The sequence below is a fragment of the Cynara cardunculus genome, assembly GCF_001531365.2.
Source record: "Cynara cardunculus var. scolymus isolate 2C chromosome LG 4, CcrdV1, whole genome shotgun sequence".
Taxonomy (NCBI): Eukaryota; Viridiplantae; Streptophyta; class Magnoliopsida; order Asterales; family Asteraceae; genus Cynara; species Cynara cardunculus.
In genome coordinates this window covers 12284346-12308415 of record NC_037531.1, presented here as the reverse complement: position 1 = coordinate 12308415, position 24070 = coordinate 12284346, and the positions used below count along the sequence as shown (strand labels likewise).

At 36.5% G+C, this 24070-nt stretch overlaps 1 protein-coding gene across 7 annotated transcripts; it reads right to left on the bottom strand.

The window, feature by feature from the left end:
- Positions 1–3702: 3702 nt before the first annotated feature.
- Positions 3703–17889, bottom strand: LOC112511185. Of its 7 annotated transcripts, XM_025116701.1 has the most exons (10): positions 17832–17889; positions 12394–12766; positions 9992–12210; positions 9686–9793; positions 9462–9601; positions 7354–9198; positions 6963–7011; positions 6645–6892; positions 6440–6547; positions 3703–4286 (listed from the first exon to the last, which is right to left on the bottom strand). In XM_025116701.1, the coding sequence occupies exons 2-10, from the start codon at positions 12575–12577 to the stop codon at positions 4079–4081; spliced, it is 5109 nt and encodes a 1702-aa protein (XP_024972469.1). In that variant the 5' UTR covers positions 12578–12766; positions 17832–17889; the 3' UTR covers positions 3703–4078. The 7 variants fall into 7 exon arrangements, with proteins under 7 accessions (XP_024972469.1, XP_024972463.1, XP_024972465.1 ...); XM_025116695.1 differs by having other exon boundaries at positions 9686–12210; XM_025116697.1 differs by having other exon boundaries at positions 3703–4252; positions 9686–12210.
- Between the last annotated feature and the right edge of the window lie 6181 nt (positions 17890–24070).

Sequence of the window (24070 nt, the reverse complement as noted above, 5' to 3'; positions counted from 1 at the left end):
TGGTACAACAGTTCTCATGTATTACAACTGTGGTTTCATGTGGTACCAACAAAGTTCTCATGTATTACAACTGTGGTTTTATGTATTACAACAGTTCTCATGTATTACAAAGTAGAGATGATGATCATCAACATGATTATGGGTTTTTATTTAAACCTGCAGTTGTTTACAGTAACAAAAAGAGACTTTATGATGGTGATCTGGGTGAGCTACAAGAACTTGTTAGAATGATAAGGAATTGATATTATACACACTCACATATATTTGGTTTTTCATTACAAAGAATCAACGAAGGGTATTCAACATTTGGTTCCACTAGATTTCATTTTATGTACTTCAATTTGAGTCAATTATGTATATTATTTTTCATCTACTGCCAAATTCTTGCATAAGAAGAAGGCACCTAAAAGTTTGATGTTATTGGAGCAGGGAATCATTGAGGAAAATTATGATAAACTGAAAGGCCTAAAGCGAGACATGGGTGAAGAGGTATATAAAGCTGTGACAACTGCATTCACAGAGATTAACGACTACAATCCAAGTGGAAGATACATCAAAATATAGCACAAATTGAATGGAAACAAGGAATACTAAGTGTTATCATGATGTACCACAGAAAATGTAGCCTATTGTCTTTGTGGGTATAAACTTGGGAATTTGTATGTATTGCTATTGGAGGATATGTTTTTCCCGGTTCTACTCTTTCTGATCTCGTTCTGCGGTTCAACAACATCCCACAGGTATATCTGTAACTAATTCCATCCATAAAAAACTGCAATGTTTAAGGTTCTCTTTTTAGTTAGTATTGTTGTGTAGATTATAATCTATCAACATTCAAATATGTATGCCCTTTTCTTTGACATTTTCTTCTGGTCAAATACAGATAAAAATGATAGTTGTGCTTGGAGAACTTGGTGGTCGAGATGAGTATTCCTACTCATATTATTTYAASCATCTCTRATGACAGAGGTAYRTACATGWTGCACAAGTTTTTGGGGAGGTAATGCATGTACAAACACTTGTTAGTGAGTGATTTCTTTGATCTGATTTACAGGTGAAGAGCCATGCTATGCTGGAGTACCAATGTCCACAATTGTCTAAAAAGGATTGGGCATTGGTGATGTTATTTCTCTTTTGTGGTTCAAGTGTAGTCTTGCCCGCTACTGCACACATTTTATTGAGGTTGGTTAAGGCTGAGTTCTGTTCTTCCAAATACTTAGGGAAGAGTTAGACTATTTGTCAAAATGTAGCACAAATTGAATGGAAACAAGGAATACTAAGTGTTATCACGATGTACCACACAAATATTATCATAAGTATGTTATTTTAGGAATTATATTAATTAGGAATCCTTTCAATTTTAACTATTGATTATTAGGGTGTGTAGTTAAGATTGGATCTTACGTTTACTACAAACAACTCAGTTCTCATTTGATTAAACCCCTATATATATATATATATATTAATTGTTGATGTAGACAATCGAGTATTGTTTCTTCTCATGCCTTTTCTAGCTTTTATTGGTGGGGATGGATCTTGACACCCTCAATTTCTTTTGATGATCTGTGGAAAGGATTAGACTTCTTTGCCGTTTCGAGTTCTAAGAGTCATTTTTGGAACGTCGTATTGTGAATTATTTAATTTGGAAACACTGAAACAATTGGGTGTTTTTAGACAGATCGAATGATCAGTGTGAATCACAAATTCTTTTTGTTCCAATGGGTCTCCATGCATGCCAAAGGTTTCAACTTGACATGGTTAGAATGATAAGGTGATCAATACCTAGTTCGTTTTCTAGGCCTGATTTTTGTCGGGTCTCTTTTGATTTTAGATCTCTTTTGTTGTTTCCTTATCTTGCGTTTGTTTTTTGGTGTCTTGGCTTGCTTTTTGCGTCATGCAAAAAAGTTTGTTCTTGATATGTTGTTCCTTTTAGTTGTTTTAATCTATCTGCTATAATTTTTATAAAACCATATATTTTAGTGAGGGTGATGGCCATGTCGAAGCTCTCTTCCTTGTCTTTCTTTTTTTGCCTTAAAAAAAACAATATATTTTAAAATTTTAAGTTGTTATTCAATTTTAATATTTCATGACTAACAAAAGTATCATTTTGAGTTTTTATAATTAAAATATTTAGATTTCATATTATAAATTAATATAAAAAATGTATTTAATTATTTTTGTTTTATTTAAATTGTTATTTGGGTTTTCATATTTGAAATCATAATAATGTGTTTAAAGCAAATATATTCAAACACTTTCGTAGCATAATAGCATTATATTTTCTTTTCCCAAAAAATCTATAATTTTTAAATCTAATAATAATTTATTATGAAAAAAAACAACCACAAGTCAACACATTTTTATCAACAAAATAACGAATATATTGAAATAATAATTCAATATTTTAAATAAAACAATCTAAATATGGTAATTTTTTTATTAAATACAGATTAGAAAAATATTCGTTTAAGAAGTGGTAAATATTTAAAAAGTAAATAAGTGATTTTAACCCTTCATCAGGTCAACATTTACGTCTTAACCGTGAATCACCGGATAATTCCTCACATGAGTATGCAAAAGATAGAATGATAGTTTTCTAACATATATAAATACGCATAAAACAAATTCATATGTGAACCATGTCATACACATGTGAACTATATGTTCATATACGAACATGTTAATTAGTTAACATGTGAACTCTTTAACTGATTCATACATGAATCCATAGGTTCGTATATAAGTCGGTTAATTAGTTCATATGTGAATCATAAAGGTTTTTATGTAAATCAGTTAAAATAGTTTATATGTAAATTACACGATAGATTCATATAACTCGTTTGTCGCCTATTTGCAAAAATTACAAAAATGTCATCTCTATCTTTCACATAGCCGCAATTTTTGACCAGTCAAAACCATAATTATTGACTAGTCAAATGCGATCTTGATCGTATAAAGGGCTATGATCACTTTTTTACTTCTCAAATATTTACCACTTCTCAAAATAACCGTTCACTACTTAGATTATAATTTACACAAATTTTATATCATTTAACTTTGTTTCATTTTTAAAATGTAACTCAAATTAATATATTTCATATACATATAGATTTAAATTATCCCATTTGTAGACACCTGTCCGTTTTCAAGTTCATCTTAGGAGTCGTTTAGTAAACGTTTACTAGGTCAATTACTTTACCGGATGTGTTATTAAGAACGAGAAGCAACATGCCATTAGGTTTCATGGGTTCAAAGCCCTGAAGAAGATGACTCAGTCGATTGAAAGGGTAACTGCGGCATTTCAAGTACTTATCAACAAGTTTAAAATAACATCCTATAACGATCAAATAAAAACAAGTTTCACCGATGATTAGCAATGTCACATGAGTAACTTTTGCTTGAAAATTTGCCAAATAGAAGGAAACCAACAAATCTCCGCACAAGATGGCCGAGAATGCAAACCGAGTAAGTGTTTACCTGATCAGTTATCCTACCAGGGTGAGCATGGCAAGGACCAAGAATCCTACCCAGGGTGGTGCTTACCCGATTAGCGCTACGGTAAAAGACACTTACCAACAACCTGACTATTGCATTTTGATGGCCGAGCATTTTACCCGGTAAGGTAAGTCAGGGTGGTAACTCTTACCTGATAAGCGCTTACACTGTTAGAATTTGGTAAACAACCCCTAATTCCCTAAAACACAGCCAAGCACTGAAAGGACCCTAAACTTAAACTGGAAAGTATGTACAAATGTAGACCTGTTAAAAGCAACTCCATCCATGTATACAAAAATGTCCCATCAAAATATGTGCTCCATCAAAAAGGGACAAACTTACAACATTCAATCTACTTCCAAATGGAATCTTGCAAACTGACTGAACATATGAACTACCCATCTTACCCCCCAAAAAACCCAAGTGCCTACAAGTTCCTTCAAAATTTCACACAGATGTACAAGTAATGAACTTGTATTTCTCAAGATTGAATGAGACAGGCTAAAGGCAAAAGAGTCTCTGCTTTCTAAGTATCCTCCTGCAGTTTTCCATCGAGGACGGTTCAAATTCAAGTAATTAATGATCAAAGGGAGAGACATTGTACCGCATCAGGAAGAATTGCGGGGAATGCAACTGCAGTGACGTATCTCCGAGGGGAAATGATTGATGAAGTTTCAGCCCCGTCTGCTTGCATCCTCCCATGGAATCTAGCAAAATGGTTGACGACGGAGAATCTTTCCAGATCTCCAAATTCCACCTTCAAATCCACAACCGATGCTATCTTATCAAGTCTGGGATGAAACTAGCGAGTCAGGTACGGTAGAGCTAATGAATATTGAAAAAGGAAAAACATAAACAATAGCCACATCAAGAAAGGAGAGGTGAATGATTGACTGAACAACTCAAGCATCACTTCTGGCGGACAGTGAAAAAGATTACCTTATTAATAAATCTCCTACTACTTCAGATTCTTTTCAATTTGGTTAAACCAAACGAACCCAGGTATCTCACACAGATGTAGGATCTGGGGGTAAGATGTAAACAGGCCTTGCCTCTACTCGAAGGGTAGAGAGGCTGTTCCCATGAAGACCCCGCCATTAAAACAAAAATACAAAGAGATGGGTGAGAAAAGATTCTTATTAATTTGGTCTTGCAACCAAAATGTGAAGATCATTAGAGAGACCCCATTAAACATTAGGCATGTTACAACTTCATGAAGCTTCTCGCTATTATAACTAGTTCTTCAGCCGTTTCATGATACTTGTGACAGAACCAGAACCGGAACACCAACCAGAACCAAAAGCCCCTCTCAATTCAATAGTTTTTTTTCCTCAACGTGTACAAATAGCAAATTAGCATGTTTTAAGGATTCGTTCTGCCTATATGATAGGTATTTGAAACCACCAAAACAGAAGCTACAAAGGAAGATGTGGTCTAACTGGGTCATTGATTCTATTCAGAGCAAACTAAGGGGCCGTTTACCAAACGTTTACCCGGTTAAGCGCTTACTACATCACATTACCTTACCGGATGAATATGGCAAGGACCAATAATCTCACCTGGTAAAGCTAAGGCAAGGACCGAGAGTCTTACCCGGTAAGTGAGGGCGATGATTCTTACCACAGTTAACGCTGACCGGGTAGATTGTTGCATACAATGCCGTTTTGGTGGACTAAAATCTTACTTGGTAAGCAAGTGATAGTGTTGAATTTTACCAGTAAGCACTTACCGGGTAAGTGTTAGGGTAAACGGCCCCTAAGCAGCATCAATGGTGATAAGCTTGGAAACAATTCTCATTTTTTTTCCACTTCCCTGCATCCCTTTACAGTTCCCAATGTTCCATAAAAAAATTGAAAGAAGGGCACCATTGGGCAACAAACCTGCCGGCAGGACAACGTCTATTAACCTCACACATAACTTTGATTAAAATCGCTACTTCAGCTTTACTAAGCATCAAATTCAATAAGTGAATGCAAATAACTTCCATGCTCTCCTGTGAGCTCAAACATTGGCTCATGCAAAGTTGTTAAAGGCGCAAAGGGGTCCTGGGGCCTAGGCACGAGGTGCAGGCCTCACGAATGCGAGGCTCATCGTATAAAGAAATAATATATATATATATGTGTGTGTGTGTGTGTGTGTGTATATATATATATATATTTACACACACATAGTAACACACAACTCAAGTGCCGTAAAAAAAAGGTAGTAATATCAACTCAAATACCATTATATAAAAACATAGTTCAATTTCAAAATCCAAAAAGTAGTAATATCAAACATATCTCAATAAAGTCTTGACTAATAGGTTGACAATAACTCATCCTTCGTGAAGGAGAGTACAATGTATGACAGCTATTTATAGGAGATGACTTATTAGAGTTGAATAGAGAATTGAATAACTTATCTAATAACTCTTTTTGTTAGAAGTCTAGGAGGTTAAAAGACATAATTAATATTAGGTTTTGACTTATTTAATAATAGAAACAAGAAAATTATTTGAATTTAGGGCAGATCTGTATAAGCGCCTAAGCCCATTTGCGCCTCAGTAACTACTAACTCGCCTCGCCTTGAAATGGAAAAAGCCCAGTCCTTTGCGCCTTATACGCCTCAGGCGCGCTTTTCACAACTATGGCCTCATGAACTTGGTTTGGCGATTCAAAACAACGTTACATGTGTTCCACCCTCCATGCATCTTGATGTTCTTAAAGCATACGATAATTTTGAACATGTTATCATCTCAAAGTAAATGTGCTACAGAAACAATCTGTTTTGCGTAATCGGTTTCATTAGATTTTGAAATCCAAACAAAGCCTTGCAGATTAATCAAATAACTCAAAATGCTAAAATATTGGAACACCATGCAAGCTATAGGATAAGTTGGCTTTATAATCAGATGCATATATTAATAACAGCAAACACAGAAGTAAATCCATGAGAATGGTACCTCGAAAAATCATCTTCAAGTTTTTGTGCTTTACTCATGAAATCTTCAATGACTTTTGAAAGACAATGGTCATCAATTCTCTCAGGCTCTTCGCATTGATCAGATAGGCTGCAAATCGTTCACCCATAAAACACATTTAAGAACAAGACAAGAAGAAGAATGCAAAACATGCTCAGATGATTCAACTTTTTGAAGATTTTCTTACCAGTTTGCTCCACTAACAAAGATACTGGAATAACTTCTAGCAAAAGAGACTAGATTGCACGCATCTCCTAGTGCCAGCCGAGCCATGTAGTAAACCACACTCTCATAGATGGAACGAGCATCTATTGATAGAATTGCCTCTGGGGGAGGGTGAAGCAGTTGCTGCATTAGCAGACTAGTGAAGATAAGTCGTCTTTTTGATCTTGTGACTGGTAGTACATCTTCAATCACATCACCATCATCATCAACCTATGACAGAATATGCTTATTAAAACTACTGAAAGATGCATACGAACTTTATAAAGTAAGAACTAAATACCTTTTCCATCGGCCGATTGGTTGCTCTGCACCATTCCACTGCACCAGTGCTGCAAGCAAAAGAATTAATAATGGATTAACATAACCATCTCTGACATGGAAGGTAAAACCAAGTCCAGAAACATATGTCCTTCAATGTCCAGATCACTCTAGCCCCAGGCAATATGGCAAATCTATAGCAACAACCAAACTACCACAACTTCTATGTGTAGAAAAAGCGTGTGAGATAACACATTCTCTCGCCTGTGATCCCAACAAGAAAAATTGGCAAGTTTGATGGTAACATTGGTGGTTTCTATAGTTTTGCTCATGAAATCCTCTAATCCAGCATATTTATAGGGTGAGAGAACATTAGTGAGTGAATCAAAAGAGTTAGTCTCATTGGCACGGACCAGATGCCTTGAAGATTTTTAAAACTCGCTGACACTTCCAAGAACCATGGATGCAGACCAGCTGCTGTAAGCCTGCGCTTCTTTGGTCTTAAGGTAATAAGATGTTGAATACCAGCATTCCTGGGCAATAGTGAGGAAGACTGCTCAAGTGCCACTGATGGTGGGGCAGGATTCTTCCAGATAGCACCAATTTGACTGGTATCAACAGCAGAACTTGCTTGCCCCTTTGTATTATGTGTCTCCAAACCACCAGAAAGTCTCTGAACACTAAATGGTTGTTCAATGGACTTTACTGTACCGACTCTTTCTGGCAACGACTGGCCATTTTTAAAGGTTCCATATCGATCAAACCAGGATGGGGCCATTTGCGGACTGATGTGAGAATGTTCAGCTTTAACAGGAGTCATACTGTTACTAGGTACAGAACTTTGAGACTCATTCTGACAAGATGCAAGCACGTCTACCGAAGGTACATAGCCAGGTTGAGAAGGCACATTCCTCAAAACGTTATCTCCTGACCCTGAAAAGTTTAGCATTTGCGAATCTCCAGGTAGGACTGTTGTACTGCAAGTCAATGCATCTCCCACCATATCATTGTGCCCATTTGGCTGCCCTGACGAGGGAGCTACTTGCTTACCATCCAAGACGTTATCTGACACTTTCATTCTCTTTGTTACCCTGATACATGGATCATTATCCATATTTCTCGTGGCCCTCATTTGGTTCATCAAAGAATTATTTTGATAGAAATGCTTTGGTTTGAGAGAATGTCCAAAGGCTTCGAGATCAATCTCACTAGTAGCAGGGTTTGCATGAAATTCCTTCTGAGATCCATTCATCGTTTGAGCTCCATCAACCTCTCCACATAATACATTTTGTGAGGAAAAGGAGTCTTTTGTTGACCGCACCCCTGCAGAAGCTAGGCCCTGAGAATTCAAAGAACTTGTACAAAAGGTAGGAAATAGATTCCCTCTCTTCTCAGCTTCATGATCCTCTAGATTCTGAAGGCCTATGGAAGTTGATTCAACAATATTTAACTGGCTAGACTTGCAAAGATTTAATTGCACTCCACAAGTTTGAGTTGTGAAATCTTGTTGCTGAGATGAAAGATCAGTGCTTTCATTGAGCAACATTTTTGAGGATCGACAATGTTCAGACATGCTGGAACTTGTTTGAGGCAGAGTCGCAAGCAACTTTTCCCCTCCTGAAATTTGTGAGGCTTTAACTCTTCTGTGACTTGATGCAGCATCAGTATACTGGCCAAAGCTGGCTTTATTTGACATACAACCCTCTGCAGATTGACCAGTATGTGGTCCATTACAGGTTTCATCTGTAAGCGTATTCAAAGATTCATTGTCAGGATTATTTGTCAATGCTAGTCCTCTTGCACTGACCATTTGATGGTTTTGAAGCTGACTCCTGGAAACTGGAAAAACAGCACCCAAAGATGAAGACAAGTTAGCTGTCATCTTATGCAATGAGATTTCAGTTGTATTTTGCTCAGAACTGTCAATTCTATTGTTCTTAAATCCTCCATGGGGCGTTTCCTGGAAAGAAGGCAACAACGCCTGACCCCTGTCTCTTAGATTACAAAAGGCCTCAGGCTGACGCAAAAATTTAGAAGTATTATCTGGCAAGGGTGATCGCAGTGATGGAGGGCCTAGTTGTAAACTAAACCCTTGAGAGTTTGATGACTGACTTCTCTGGAGGCCTCCTAAAGATCCATCAGAACAATCTGGTACATGCATCTCTGATGATAAATCGTGTTCTGAAGAGTTCAAATGCCTTGCATTACCAAGATATCTTGATTGATCCACCTTGTGAAAGAGCTCAAGCATATTTTGACTGCACAATAAAACAAAGATAAGAAATAAATGAAGCAAAAAAATGTTTCTGTGTGTATTATGTGTGTGTCTATATATATGTACACATAGAAAGAGAGAGATAAACCACTCAGATATCGCCTTTAACTTATAACTGCATACTAGCTTTCTGCTAGCTCCAGCAGATGAATATCGCTAAAGAAATATAATTTGAACATGTGATGAAGACAAGAAATTTCATCAATACTGCATCAGGGCAAAAAAAGAACATAATTTAAACAATACCTAGATTGAGAATCCTTCTCTGACGTAGATAAACCTACAGATCTATCAAAGGAAGCAAAGATATCATGACCACCAATCATGTTCTTTGACCTTATGCCATGAGATCCTTTGGTGATTCCCTCAAGATCAGATACATGCCCCTGAAAGTAGAATACCACTCATATCTAGCTGGACAACATCATACTAGATTGAAAATATTTGTATACACATAATCCAAAATTCACCTTTTCCATTTCAGCAGAACTTTTAGGTACCTGGCCGCTAATGTTAATGTGTCCGACATTCCCTTGACCTTGACCTCTTAATCTTCGAAAATTCTGCAAGGACGATGCCTGCGTATTTGTACTTTGTAATTTTCCATAAGGCATTTTAACCTCCTCATCCAAGTTTCCCATCGGATGATACTGAAACTTTCTTTGACCAGAAGTCATCCGACCAGACTGATTAGATGAATGTTGTTTTGTCGCAGGCAAGGCCCGGAAATCACCAGCATCTGATGAAGAATTTTCTCTCAAACGAGCAGTAGTTACCTGGCAAGATGAGCTGGATTGGTAGCTGTCATTGGAGTTCTCCCTTTTACTTCTGCTCTCTATCTCATGCATCTTTAGATCCTCCTTATCAGAGCTATTAAATGATGATTCAGAAACCTGCGAACCCTTGTTCAGACGACCCTGTGGTTTCCTCAAATTCCCAGTCCCTTTAGATCTCACTGAGGATTCAACTCGTTTCCAATAACTAAGTTGATGGCTATTTATAGGGAATTGGCCAAAATGACTAGCACCTTGCATGTTGCTTAGATTAGGTGTAGCAACAGCATTGTTCACAGTAAAACCTTCTCCACTAATCTGTGGGCTACCCATGGAAGTATTTGTGGACTCCGGATCAACTATGGAATTAGGAAGAGCATTAACCCTCCATATACCATCACCTTGACCAATTTCTTCCTGCATGACTCTTGTATGATTATTCCTCTGAGATTGTTGCATTGAGTAGCCATTTTCAATGGTGTTAAAGGCTCTGTCTCCAGGGTTTGAAGTAGATTCTGTGGGAGTCCAATCATTTTCTTTGTTATGTGGTAGGCTACTTCCATATAGCTGACTTCCCCCAGCATCTACCTTTTGAAGAGGTCCACCATTTAACCACTTGCTCCCTCCTGAAGAATACTGATTCATTCGTTCAGAAGAATTGGAAAGTGGTCTCACATCATTTTCATATGGACTTTGTTTATCATCATGCTGGATCCCCGCATTCCTCTGATGCTTATCTTTCATTGTGGCACCACCAACTCCAAAACTCATAGCTGAGGCATTAGACAAGTTAACATCAGCCAAAGGCGTTTGTTTCCCGCTGCCTTCATACGTTGAAGGGTGTCTAGCTGATGGATGTTCAAGATTCTGAAAGTTCAAAGGAGTCCATTTTTCCTGTAAGCCTATACCAGTGCCAGAAGCTTCTGCAACTGCTGATTGCATAAGAGCACTCCAGCTACCACTTTGAATAGAAGGGAGTCCACTTGCAAATTCATTATTATCATACAGCAGACTAGAGGCTCCTCCACCCATGTTTCTGTCACTGCCAAAAGCATCCCAGATATTTTCATCTGAACCGAACAAAATTTTCTCTTCCTCGGGGTCTAGAGAAGCTTCCATATGTGAAGCTTCAATTGCCGGTTCATCCTGTGCCATCTGTGAAGGGCCAATTAGATCCAGTGGACCCTGGAACTCCTGCTCTGATCCAGTTTGATTGGTGGATGTGAATTGCTGAATTTGCTCCATCTTTATCCAGCTATTTGAACCTTGACCAGACATGTGCCCAAACAAACTTTTACCTGGGACGCCTTGCCTACTGACCAGAGTTCCATCATGACTGATAACCTGTTCTCGGATACCAGCATTATGGTTGCCAGGAAATGAATTTCCAGAGGTTGGCATTTGTTGAGTCGAGACCTCATCTGTGGAAGCGTAAGGATACGAGTTTAGTAGGCCCCTTGAGCTAGAAACAGGAACCCCATATAAAGACTGATCAACCTGCTGTTGAACAAAACCCATGGACCGTTGCGGCTGACCCTGCTCAGGGGAAAAGGCAAGTCCACTAGAGGATCCCTGCATCGCTGGAGAAGCGCGCTGCAACCAGTTTGTGTTACCTGCTGCAAGCTCATTCCAAGCATAACCGGAAGAATCAGAAGTTGGAGTGCCATTAACAAGTCCATGTGGATGGCTTCCGGATGCCTGTCTAGCAAAGGAAGAAGCTTGATTTAGAGAGCTATGTTGCCTAGTGTTCAGTTGTCGCATATCCTTTTGCCTTTGAAGTTCTTGCATCTTTCTTAGCATGAGCTGCCGCTGCAGTGCTATACCACTGAATCCAGACTGCTGCTGTTGTACTCGTTGAAGTAAACCTGGGTGCTGACTGTTTGTCTGATGTTGACCTCCAAAAAGATTCAAACTACCATGTGCATCAATTTCATTTGATCTATTTGAATTAGATATCTGCTCAAAAACACCCCCTTGTTGCAACTCATGTACCAAGAAGCCTCTCGTGTTCACATTATCTTGAGTGGAGTCTCTATCCAACCCTAAAAGAACTGCTTCATTCGGCCTGGGCTGTAACACATCATGTCCATACATGTATCGGTTCATGATTTGATGTCGGCTTTGAGACTGGTTTTTAGTAAACTCAGCCCTTGCAGTTGCTTGCATAAAGTTTAAGCCATTTGAGACAGGAACACGTAGACCGTCGTGTCTTGGTTCAACTTCTGCTCATGAAAAAGAAGGAGCAGATATTTTCAAGTCATCGAACATCATAGAAAATCAGACTATAATTGGTTATATGGAAACCACCACATCTTTAACACCATCCATCAGATTAATAAACTTAAAAGATGACTAGATGAACATCAAATAGCATCAAAAACTCAATCAAAAGCCCAATTAATTACCTGACTGTTCAGGGTCGTAAGCTTTCGTATGGAGACTTGGGGAACCAATTTGTTTCTGATTACTAACCCACAAATTGTTATCTGAAGGCGAGTTCCCACCCACGGCATGTGAATGCTGTCCCTGGGACAAGTTTTCTTGTGCAAAGAAATTGTGAACCCTATCTCCAACTCCGTTGCCCGGCATTAATACTTAAGTCTCCTGATTTAGAGTCTAAAAGTCGAATGACTTAAGCCTTCCAAATCAGGAAATTGAAATGATCAGCCTCAAGCAATCACACATCTAATTTGTGATGCCGAAAGATAATGCAGCTTATCATTATACAATTATCCCATATCACAAGTCGGAGGAGAAGACCAAACTTTTGAAACAACCCTGAATATAAGTCATCACGTGTAAGAATAATAAGTCAATTATAGAGTGGGTCACATACAGAACCATATATTTTATGAACGACAAACAATTAAGAGAGAGAGTGAGCATGTGTGATAAAGTGATAAAAAGAGAGATGTGATGGAGGCTATTCACATCTTAACAAGAAATTGACCTTTTTTCAGATTATAACCAACGGAATCGTCCATTACAATACATAATAAAGATAAATACAAAAGGCCTTATAAGAAAAGAAGTATCACAATATTTTTACTTTCTTTTATTGTGTAGTGTTAAAAGAGGCGTCAGAGTATCAGACTAGAGTTTGTACGAACCACTAAACACAGACTTTTAGTTTCTTCTGAACAGGTAATCCTATACGATATGCTATATTGTACTACAAATGGATAAAGCATTTTGAATCTCCTAAACAATCAAAATTACTATAATCAATACGAAAGAGAAGTAATAATTATGGCGGTCACAGTGTATGTGCATCAAAGATGCCAGAAGCAATACATATAAGATATCCACATAACGTTTGCACTACTAATGTCATTCTATAACATATGGAGCATTATCCATTTAAACTTCCAACTTCAAAATGAAGTGTATTGATCAGCTAAAAATCAATCTGTTGATGGTGCATGGTAAGAAGTTGAATCATCTCTGTTATAGTTGCTGTATAAGAGGGAAGCTTCCGCAAGAATTACTAATTTACAATTGATCCGTCAAACAGAAGTCCAGACTGGTCCCATCTTTCAGCAACGAACTTCCGGTACCAGGGACACTTGGTGTTTTAATCTCAATTTTTGAAGATTTTGATGTCAGAGCTGCAGAGCATCTCTAACAGATTCTCCAAAATGGAGAAACAAAAATAAAAAACAAAAAAAAAAGTACATTCATCTCCAACAGATTCCCCATTTTGGAGAATCCAACATTGATTATAATATTAGAACATTCCATTATCTATTAAAATATTCTCTCTCTAAATATTTATTTTCAAAGTTTCCTATTGATAGTCTCAATTGGTAATCATTTTTGGGGTGTTCTCTGAATTTGGAGAAAAAACCCTTCTCTCTCCTACTTCATCCATTTTGGAGATAGTTTTGGGGAAGCTGTTGGAGTATTGGCCCAAAATCCCCATTTTCTCCATTTTGAAGTAGTTGGAGATGCTCTCAAGGTCTTGTATCCTAACGAATATAGAAAGATACTGCAAGCCACAATGTTGTGGTTAAACTCAAGGACAACTGAGGTGGCAACATAAGACAAAACATGAAAGCACTAGAACAAGACTTCAACTATTGTGACAAACTCAGAGAATATGTTCGTTGACGGAGACAAAGAAGCATAAGTGAGGTTCAATTCCTAATGGTGGACTTTAAATTATCAATATGGGTGATGGCAGTAATGAGAAAAAATTGTTGTACCTTCAAATTTGAATAACTTTTTGAGCTCCACTCAAACTGCACCCATGTATGTGTTGGTGGGAGAAATGGGGTTCTGGTATATCAGTCAAGTAGACAACTAGATCATGGTTTTCATAAGCCAAATAATATATGAATGAAATCCTTCCTCAGAACAAAAGTCATGTTTTCTAAGAGCTGCATGAATGGGTCCAGGCTATTTGACCATGACACCTAAAATTCGGTAGGACTATATTATCTCCCTAACGCATCAAGTTCCACATTTGATGACAGCTTAACAGCTTCAGTCACGAAATTACCTTGGCAGCCTAACAACCGCTTGAAGGGCCTAGCATAAGCTATAAAAGGTATCATGTAAGCACTAGACACATGACAACTGAATCAATGGTTCCTAAATTTCTGGTAAGCCTTCATATTATGATGGCCCATCTAGAAGTAGTGTTCTGCATTTTTTATCCAATATGCCTCTTAGTAAGTAAGCCAATGCCAAACTTGCACGTTAAACATTGCAGGAATCTCTAGAGTAGCTTATTGTTATAGTCTGGTAAAGGGCTATATAGCATAAAAAAGAAAAACCGAAGCTTAGTGCAGGACAGCACAAGAACAAAATGACAACAACATTGGATCTACGTTCAATTCTGGATAAACATTCTTCTAAATTGTAACTCAACGAATCAGCATTGATTATTGTCAGGAGTAAAATTTGTTTTGAGCATCCTATATTGTCTGTAAATTTAGATCGTCAAAGCAAATTCACAATTAATACAGAAAATATCCTCTGTTATTTTCCCCTCAAAATTCCAAATAAAAATCCTTGTTACCAACGAAGCATGCATGAGAGGGAAATGATGGTGTGGCATTGTCTTTTGACCGTTGGATTTCAGTGAGATTGAATCTGAACTGTTAAAATAATATACAATTATATATTTCTTATGTATTATAATCATGGTTTTAAAAATCTTTTGAGGCTTACGCCTCGAAGAGAGGCAGCTCAAAACTGCACCTGAGGCGGCACCTCTTGGACCCTAGACGAGCCTTGCACCTTGGTTTGATGAGGAGGTTCAATGAGGTGTGAGGCACTGTCGAGGTATCGCCTTAGATGATCTGCTTTGGTAATGGTCTTTTTGGCTTTTTATAAGCTTTATGGCGGTAGTAGTACTTCTCTTTATAGTGTGTCTTTTTTTTAAATTAAAAGTCGAAGCCCAATGGCCCCAATGTGTACTTTTAATATTTTAAAACCCAAAAAACTAGTACTTTCTCCTCCCAATCAAATAGTGTGGTTTGACCCTTCCTCTTCCTCCAAGCAACCAATTTTCCCACACCCTCCCTGCCTATCTCACCGTTTCACTCTTTCCTTTGTCAAGAACCACTTAACCAACGCCTCTTAGTAATTTAGTATTATATATATTGTATATAAATGTATATGTATTTGTGTACTATATATACTTATTTTGGTGTGTATATATTTTCATCCTGGGGTTACATCTCGGACCGCCTTGTGGCTTGTGCCTCTCCTCATTGAGGGAAAACGCCTCGAGGCCCGATTCCGCCTTTTAAAACCTTGATTATAATTGGTCAGACGGTTGCATGTGATTATCTTTTTTCTTTAATTATTCCTGTTAAGATTTGAAAATTTCTACAAAAATGATAAAACCTCATAAACTTCAAAACAGAACCAATTCTAATTAAATAATTCCGAATCATATTTATTTGAATTATATTTAGCACCCATCATGTTATTTTCTCTAAAAGGGGCTTTTGATACATTTGATCAAGGTTTTCAAAAGCGGAATCAAGCCTTGAGGCTTATTATGTATAATACAATATATACACTAAATATATGCAAAGTGGGAGACTGAAGAAGAATTAAAATACATATATATCTACTTTATACTCTTCAAAGTGGGAAATTGGAGAAGTGGGAAATAATATATATATATATATACACACACACACACACGTAATGCTCTTCAAACTGGGAGACTGGTGAAGACGTTGGAGAAGACAAATAAAAACCACAAGCAACAAGAGAGTAGACGAAGACGAGCAAGAGAATGTGCTTATTTTATAGAGAGTAAAATCAGTAAAGGGACGTTTACCAAACGTGTTAAGTGCTTACCAAGTCGCATTACCTTACCGGATGAATATGGCAAGGACCAAGAATCTTACACGGTAAGAGCGAAGGCAAGGACCGAAAATCTTACTTGGTAAGTGAGGGCGACGACTCTTACCACGGTTAGTGCTTACCTGGTAAATTGTTGCATACGATACCATTTTGGTGGACTAAAATCTTACCCAGTAAGTAAGTGATAGTGTTGAATTTCGCCAGTAAGAACTTAACCGGGTAAGTGTTGGTAAACGGCCCCTAAGTCAATTTTTAAACCCTAATTTCTAACCCCCACCTCGGTCTCGCGCCCACCGCCTCAAGGCCTGGCTCAGTGGCTTGAGGTGTATGACTCAACTAGCCCAAGAGACTGAGAGAGGAGCCGCCTCAGACTCAATTTTCCAGCGCCTCGCCTCAAGGCGTACGCCTCATGCTCTTTCTAAAACCATGCATTTGATCAATTGAACTTTTTTAATAAACTATGTGCTAAACTAAAACATTCTTTTTTCCAACTACTTGCAAGTCATAATGCCCCTAAATTGTTTGCAAAGTTTGTTTCCCAAAACAGAGGTTCTGAAAGTTGGTTTCCAATATAGGAATGAACTCAAAATTGGTCTATTTTGGTGCAATTACACCAGAGATTTTGTAATTTAGATTATTGAACTGCATACGTTGGTATGTTTGGTTATAAAAAGGCATGTGTTGTGTGTCAAGTTTCTTCAGTTGTTACATTATACCCATATAGATGCCTTGGCGATTTGCACAGAGAAGAAAACTGGTTATCCAAGAGAAAAGGCATCAGATGATGCAAAATCTGTTCAGTGATCAATCTAAGGAAAGGGAAGAAGTTGAAAACAGTGCACAAATTAATTGTCAGCCAATCTACATATTGCATCAGGGGGGAACAAACCCAGGGGCCAAAATCTTTTATACAAATGTGTCATATAGACAAATTTAAATTTGGCTCCATGTAATAGATGTATATTTAAAAATATCAAAAGTTATAACATATTATAACTCTAAAACAAAAAAAAAATTGAATCCTCAAAAAGAATGCTTATAAGTTATAAAGATGCCTTTATCAACCAAAACCGTCCGCCATATGTTTCCTTTAGCCTGCCCATAAATAACCTCTCCTTCTTCACTGCCCTAATGCTCCAACCCCTGATCATCTCTACAAACGGAAACATCAATCATGCCTTACCCTTTCTTGTCCAACATGGTCCTTATTAGTTCTCTGTTCTTGCCAATAGAAATGACCCTATCTTCACGTTTGATTTCGAATTTTGTTTTATATGTAGTTGGATTCCAATGTTTGATACTCTAGTTGAGAATCATGTACTGCTCTTTCACTTTTGTCCCTAAATACTCAAAAGACCCCTCAGACAAACCTCCTAAAAATCAGGTCCCAAACTCGCATACAAACATTTCTACAGCACAGGGATACAAGTTTTGACCTAGAATTTGGTTCGAAACTCCATTAAAACATGTTTTATAGCAGCAAGGTTGAAGATTACATAAAATAAAGCTGAAATACCTCCTACGTGAGATGGATGAATGATGATTCTTCGCTTCTTCTTGAGTCCCGCCCCTGCTTTAGTTCCTCTTTGGTGCCGTTTAATTTGGGGAAATGATTTGATTCAACAGCCCTTTATACATGATAGATATAGTACCGTGGGCTTCCGGTTGGGCTTAAAAAATAAAAGGGCCCAACCCAATTACAGTCCATCTATTGAATTTCTAACCTAGTTACATGATTGTAGACCGTGGCCCTTTATTTAGGGTTTCAGAACCTTTCAAGTTTTAAATAATCACATTATCATATATCAAGTACGAGTTGGGTTCATGTGAGATCAAGGGTTTTTTATGAAAATTGTTAAGACCATTTTATGTTCATTGATCAATTTTATAAGCTAATGATCTAACGGTATAAAGTTGTATGGTGGGAATTTTGTGATTATTGAGAAGTCTCGTGGCAATTTTGTGATTATGAATGTTCAGATTGTAGATCTAATCCAATGATTGAGAATTGATGTTACGGGTCTCACGAAAAACCCTTGGTCTCACGAAAAACCCTTAGGGGCTGTTTGGCAGTTGCTGAATGGTTTAGTGCAGTATGATTAAGTGGTCAGAATGATTAAGAGACTCTGTATGATTTAGTGTCAGATAAAAAAAGGTTGTTTGGAAACTGTTCTGAATCAACTGTCTGAATGACATAAAATTACCATTTTACCCTCAGTCTTATGTTTAATAAAAATTAACGTTTAACAACAATTCTGAAAGAAATTTCTAAATAAAAAATAAAAAATAATTAATGGTCCACCATATAATTCTTATACCCAACAAAAAAATAAATACACATTCTTTATCCACCATATAATTTTAATACCCAACCTCTTGTTTTTGGTAAATGTGAAGTTCATTCCAAGCACCCCACCTCCAATGTCATCAATATTATAATATTACTCAAATTGTACCAAAACCGTGGGAGGGAATACATAAAACCATGGATTGTTTTAACTCCAAATTGTCATCTCAAAAGTGGTTTCTCCATCAACCTAGAAGAAGCATCTGCAGGTTTGTTAAAATGCTTTTTCTATTTAGAACTCATGAGGTTTTCTTTTTCTTCTCCCTTTTGTTGAATCTATTTCTTCTCCCTTTTGACCATTTGCTTTGGCTACTATTTGAATGTAAAAAACAGGGCCAAACACAGTGGCCAAAAATCTGTTGAAAAACAGGGCCAAACACAGCTATAGGGGCTGTTTGTGACCAAGCGAGACTGGTGACTGATGAAGAAGAAGAGAACGACGAGGGTTGCTGGCGATTCCTACAGATGAAGAAGAACAAGCGTCATATGGACTGATGAAGAAGAATAGAACGACGATTAGAGAAAAAAGGGAGGGTAAACCTGGAAAAATATGACATCTGAATCGTATGGAGGGCTAGAGGGTGAAGGAGCGAATCAGATGTAAAGTTTTCATTCAGACCTTTTTAAAAACCTATCCAAACAAGAAAATGTCTGACCGAATCAGACCTTAAAGTCTTAATGGTATCATTCAGACGTAAACAAACAGCCCCTTAGTCTTACATGATCCCAAGCCTATCAAGTACATGATATATATCATATTAACTGTTTTTATTCTTTTATTATGGGGAATTGGTGATTATGCAGAATAGTTACTGATGACAAACTAAATTTTAGGGGTGTTCAGCGGTTGAGATCCAATGGATTTAGGTGGATCCGATCCGATTCGATCATCCATTAGATGTTAGATTTTGTCATCCTATCCAATCCGATTAACATTAGACTCAGATCCAATCCAAATCCATTAGATGATTGGTCCGGATCGGTTCCATCATAATTGATATTACTTTTGGTTATCAATTGGATCGTATTTGATTCATCCAATCCTTCGATCCGATACTCAACCAATTATTCGTATATTTTCTTAAGTTATTAAAAAGCATGGTGTATAATGATTATATATAGTTATTAATTGGATGTCAATTGGACGGTAATTGGATGATCATTGGATAGGGATTTGGGTGGTCATTGTATTGAATCGGTTAGGTTTTATTGGATGTTGGACTGCCATCCAAGAACCAACCGATACTATTTGGATGTTGAAATTTTGGATATGATCCAATCCAATTACAATTGGATATTATGGTCGGTTGGTTGATAGTGGATCGGATGACTTTCTACAAACCCCTACTAAATTTTACAGCTTTCAAGAGAAACAAGATGATGTAATGGTAGTTTCTTATGTTCATTTATGTTTGTTTACATCCATTCGTTCATGTTCGTTTATCATCTTAATAAACGAACACGAATGAAACCCGTATTCTTAATTGACAAACATGAACACAAAAAAAAAAAAAAAACCATTACCGTTTGTGTTAGTTCATTTGTTTGGTTAAGTTGAACGAACAAGAACAAGACTCCCTTTCGTGTTTGTTTGGTTGTTTTGCAGTCTTGATCGCGCCTGGTTGTAAGTCAAATCAGTCCCGATCCCTAACTAATAGTAACCAGACCATTTTTATCTACAATTTGTGTTTTCTGAATCAAGTCATTGCTTCAAATTTCGTTTTACTCAACTTTATTTTTCACGTCATTTTCGTCTTCTTTTTACAATTTTATATATTTTCTTACAATTCGAGATCCCACTTCCTTACTAAGACCCGTCCCCTCTCCTCGAATCTGGTTTTCGTTCTTTGTTCCTCTTTGTCTTCGGGGGTGGTTGTGGTTTTTGGTGTGGTTGGTATGAATATCGATTTGCATCAAACCCTTCTCTTTGAATTGTTTGTAGACGGATTTGCATCAAGCAAAAAAAATAGAAAAAAGTCGAGTATCAATCAAATGATATATACAAGGAGGTTCTGGAAAACTCCTAAAAAAATGAAAAATTGAGGAATACTTTGGTAATCATTCATCGGGACGGTATACGTATACAAGTAATTGAAGTTGTTTCTTGGTATCTATGCAGGTGCACATATCGGGCAAATTGCTTACAAATTACTTATGTGCACATGTATATTACTGTCTAGATAAATGGTTATTAAGGTGTATATTTTATGTTAGTAAAAATAGATCAACCAAAAAAAAACTAAAAGGGTGTTAGTAATATATGTGTAATTAGTAATATAGTTAGTACTGAAAAGTCTTGTTTTCTGTACATAAATCCAACACTAATTACAAGAATAATATGTGATACAAAACAATATCTCCTCGGTAGTGATCGCCAAAAACCGGTCCCGAGCCGGGCCGGGCCGGACCGGGCCGATCCTAATCGGTCTCAAGCTTTCTCATAACCGACCATAACCGGTCCCGGTCCCGGTCGAAAATGGTAGGACCGGTCAAGGTACTTCATAACCGGTTATGGGTAAAAAGTAAGATTTTTTTTAATGATATATATTTTTAATACATTATAAAATTTATAATTGGGTCACTCAAATACACTTTAAAATTTTTTTAAATGATTAAAATTACATTGTCTTATAAAAATACATTATAAAATTATTTAAAAATACATTTATTTATAAAATTATTTTAATTTTCGGGTCGGGCCGGTCCCATAACCTGACCCGGTCGGTCCCGGTCCCACGAAACTTCCAAAAACCCCAACCGGTCCCGGTTTTCGGTCCCATAACCGGTCCTTACCGGTCCCGGTCCCAGTCCCGGTCCTCCGGCGGTCCCGGGTAGGGCCGATTTGGCCATCACTACTCCTCGATATGGACATTGATGCAAAAAGAGTGTTAGGAGTCAATGTGATAAACACGTGATACAAAACAATAAATGTAATGGGATTTCCAAAATCGGTTATTCAAAGGCACCCAATGAAATAAAATCACTATGGGGAGGCATTGTGATAAATATGTGATACAAAATCAGTTGTGAATAAACTCTGTGATACGAAAGCAGAGTTGGGAGTCACTGTGATAAATACGTGATCAATTACAATAGAAGTATTGTGTTTACATCATGTGATCAATGCACCCATTGATGAAAAACAACATTAGGAGTCACCATGATATACGTTTGATAGATAACAACTGAACTAATGATTTTACAAAATCAATTATTCAAGTATATGCGAATCGACTAATCCCAGGGCGACCACCTGCTTTGCAGATAGCTCGGAGTCACCGCATTTGAACCTCCGTGGCCACAAGGGGATTTTTATTCCTTCTTGAATTTGAAACCGAGACATCCTGGTACTTTTGACCTTTGGAGCCAAACTCAAACCAATTAGACATCACCCTTGTGGTTCATAAGAGGATTTTTATTTCTCATTGGATTTGAACTTGGGACCTCCCGGGTACTTTTGACCTTTGGAGCCAAGTTCAAACCAATCAGGCACCACTTTAATATAACGATTATTGAAAATAGTAATTTAAATAATTTACTAAATGTGTGTGTGTGTGTATATATATATATATAGAGAGAGAGAGAGAGAGTTGAGTTATTATGCAACCATTTACATTTGTATAACCAATACAACTTAATCTCAACCGTCTATTTAATTTCATGAATATGTGATTTCATTGTTTTGATTATTTTCTAATATAAAGTATTGATCATAATTAATGAAACTTAGTCATCTTCCATAAATATTCAAATCATAATAATAAACTCTCATAATTTCCATAAATATCTCAATTGATTGGATTGTATTGATTGTACAAATACGATGAGTTGCATTTGAAACGTCTTATGCGTGTGTGTGTGTGTGTGTGTATATATATATATATATATATAGAGAGAGAGAGAGAGAGAGAGAGAGACTTGGGATCATGTGCGACCAAGGGTTTTTCGTGAGACTCGTAAGACCAATTTTCAACCCTTAGAATAGATCTACAATACTAAACATTCATAATCACAAAATTGTCACGAGACTTCTCAATAATCATAAAATTGCCACTGTACAACTTTAAACCACTAGATCATTAGCTTATAAAGTTGATCAATGAACATAAATTGATCTTACGAGTCTCACAAAAAACCCTTGGTCTCACAAAAAACTCTTGGTCTCACGTGAACCCAACCCTATATATATAGGGTCAGAGAAAACCGTAAAAAATGAAAAATCGAAGAACACCTTAGTCAATAATTGATTAACTCTAATCCAACGATTATCAAAAATAGTAATTTTAAAAATTTATTGAATGCAAAAATGGTAAAATGGCATATTTCTTCAAATCATTCCCATTTATTAAAATCTCTTAACTAAGGGAAATTTACCATAATCTATGGAAACTTCAATTATATCCAAGAACTTTTAAACAACGAGACACAAACCAACTTTGATACATATTGTGATACCACAATGATACTAGATCTGAATAGGTTTTAAGACCACATATATCCAGTATAATACCCCCATCATTATGGTAACTGCATCATTAATGAATCATTACTAAAAACAATTAATTTCAAATTTTATTTAGGAAATTAGTACACCCTTTAATTATTAACTAAAATAAAAAATTAACACAAAATAATTGATTGGGTAAAAGTGGATCTCACGGTTATTACAAATTACTGAATTCTCATTTGATTAGGCTTATTATATGGGTCTAACCAAATGGGAACTGTTTTGTTTGTGGTAATCGTGAGATCCAATCTCAATCATAAATCAAAAGTTAAATTAAAAAATTAATAATTTTGGTAATTTTAACTTAAAATATTAATTAAGGGCATTTTAGAGATTTTATAAATATCCTCTCTCATCTCTCCTCTTTTCTCTATCCGACGAATCTTATTTGGTGAACTTTATTCTGATGAATCTTATATGAACACGAGATACACATTGTGATATCTACAAACAATATTCATTGTGATACCCATATATACATATAAGATGCACAATGTGATATCTTTTGTAAAACAATGAAAATAACGAAAATACACACTATGATACATTTCATAAACAAAGAAAATACATCGTGATACACGTGAAATATTGTGAACGTATCACTATGATATACTTTGATTCACAAATGTTTTAAAAATATGAATTATATTAGGTAATTGATATACTAGGTAACTAATTTTAATTAAATATTTCATCCTAAAAAATTTAATTAAATATTTTGATTAGTTGTCAAAAATAGAATTACTATATTACTCTTTTAACTTATTTAAGAAATATCCTTAAATATCTCAAAATAGTACTTCACATTGGATTTCACGGTTACCACAAATTAATCAATTCTCCCTTGAATGAGCCTATATATATATATATATATATATATATATATATATATATATATGGA

What these genes read in the sequence shown, in the direction of transcription:
- LOC112511185 (XM_025116695.1), bottom strand. Translation starts at nt 12,577, where the DNA reads ATGCCGGGCAACGGAGTTGGAGATAGGGTTCACAATTTCTTTGCACAA. An exon ending in GTTCTGCTGAAATGGAAAAG is followed by an intron (nt 9,602 to 9,685) that starts GTGAATTTTGGA and finishes TTCTACTTTCAG; the next exon opens with GGGCATGTATCTGATCTTGA. An exon ending in AAAAATCTTCAAGGCATCTG is followed by an intron (nt 7,012 to 7,353) that starts GTCCGTGCCAAT and finishes TTTTGCTTGCAG; the next exon opens with CACTGGTGCAGTGGAATGGT.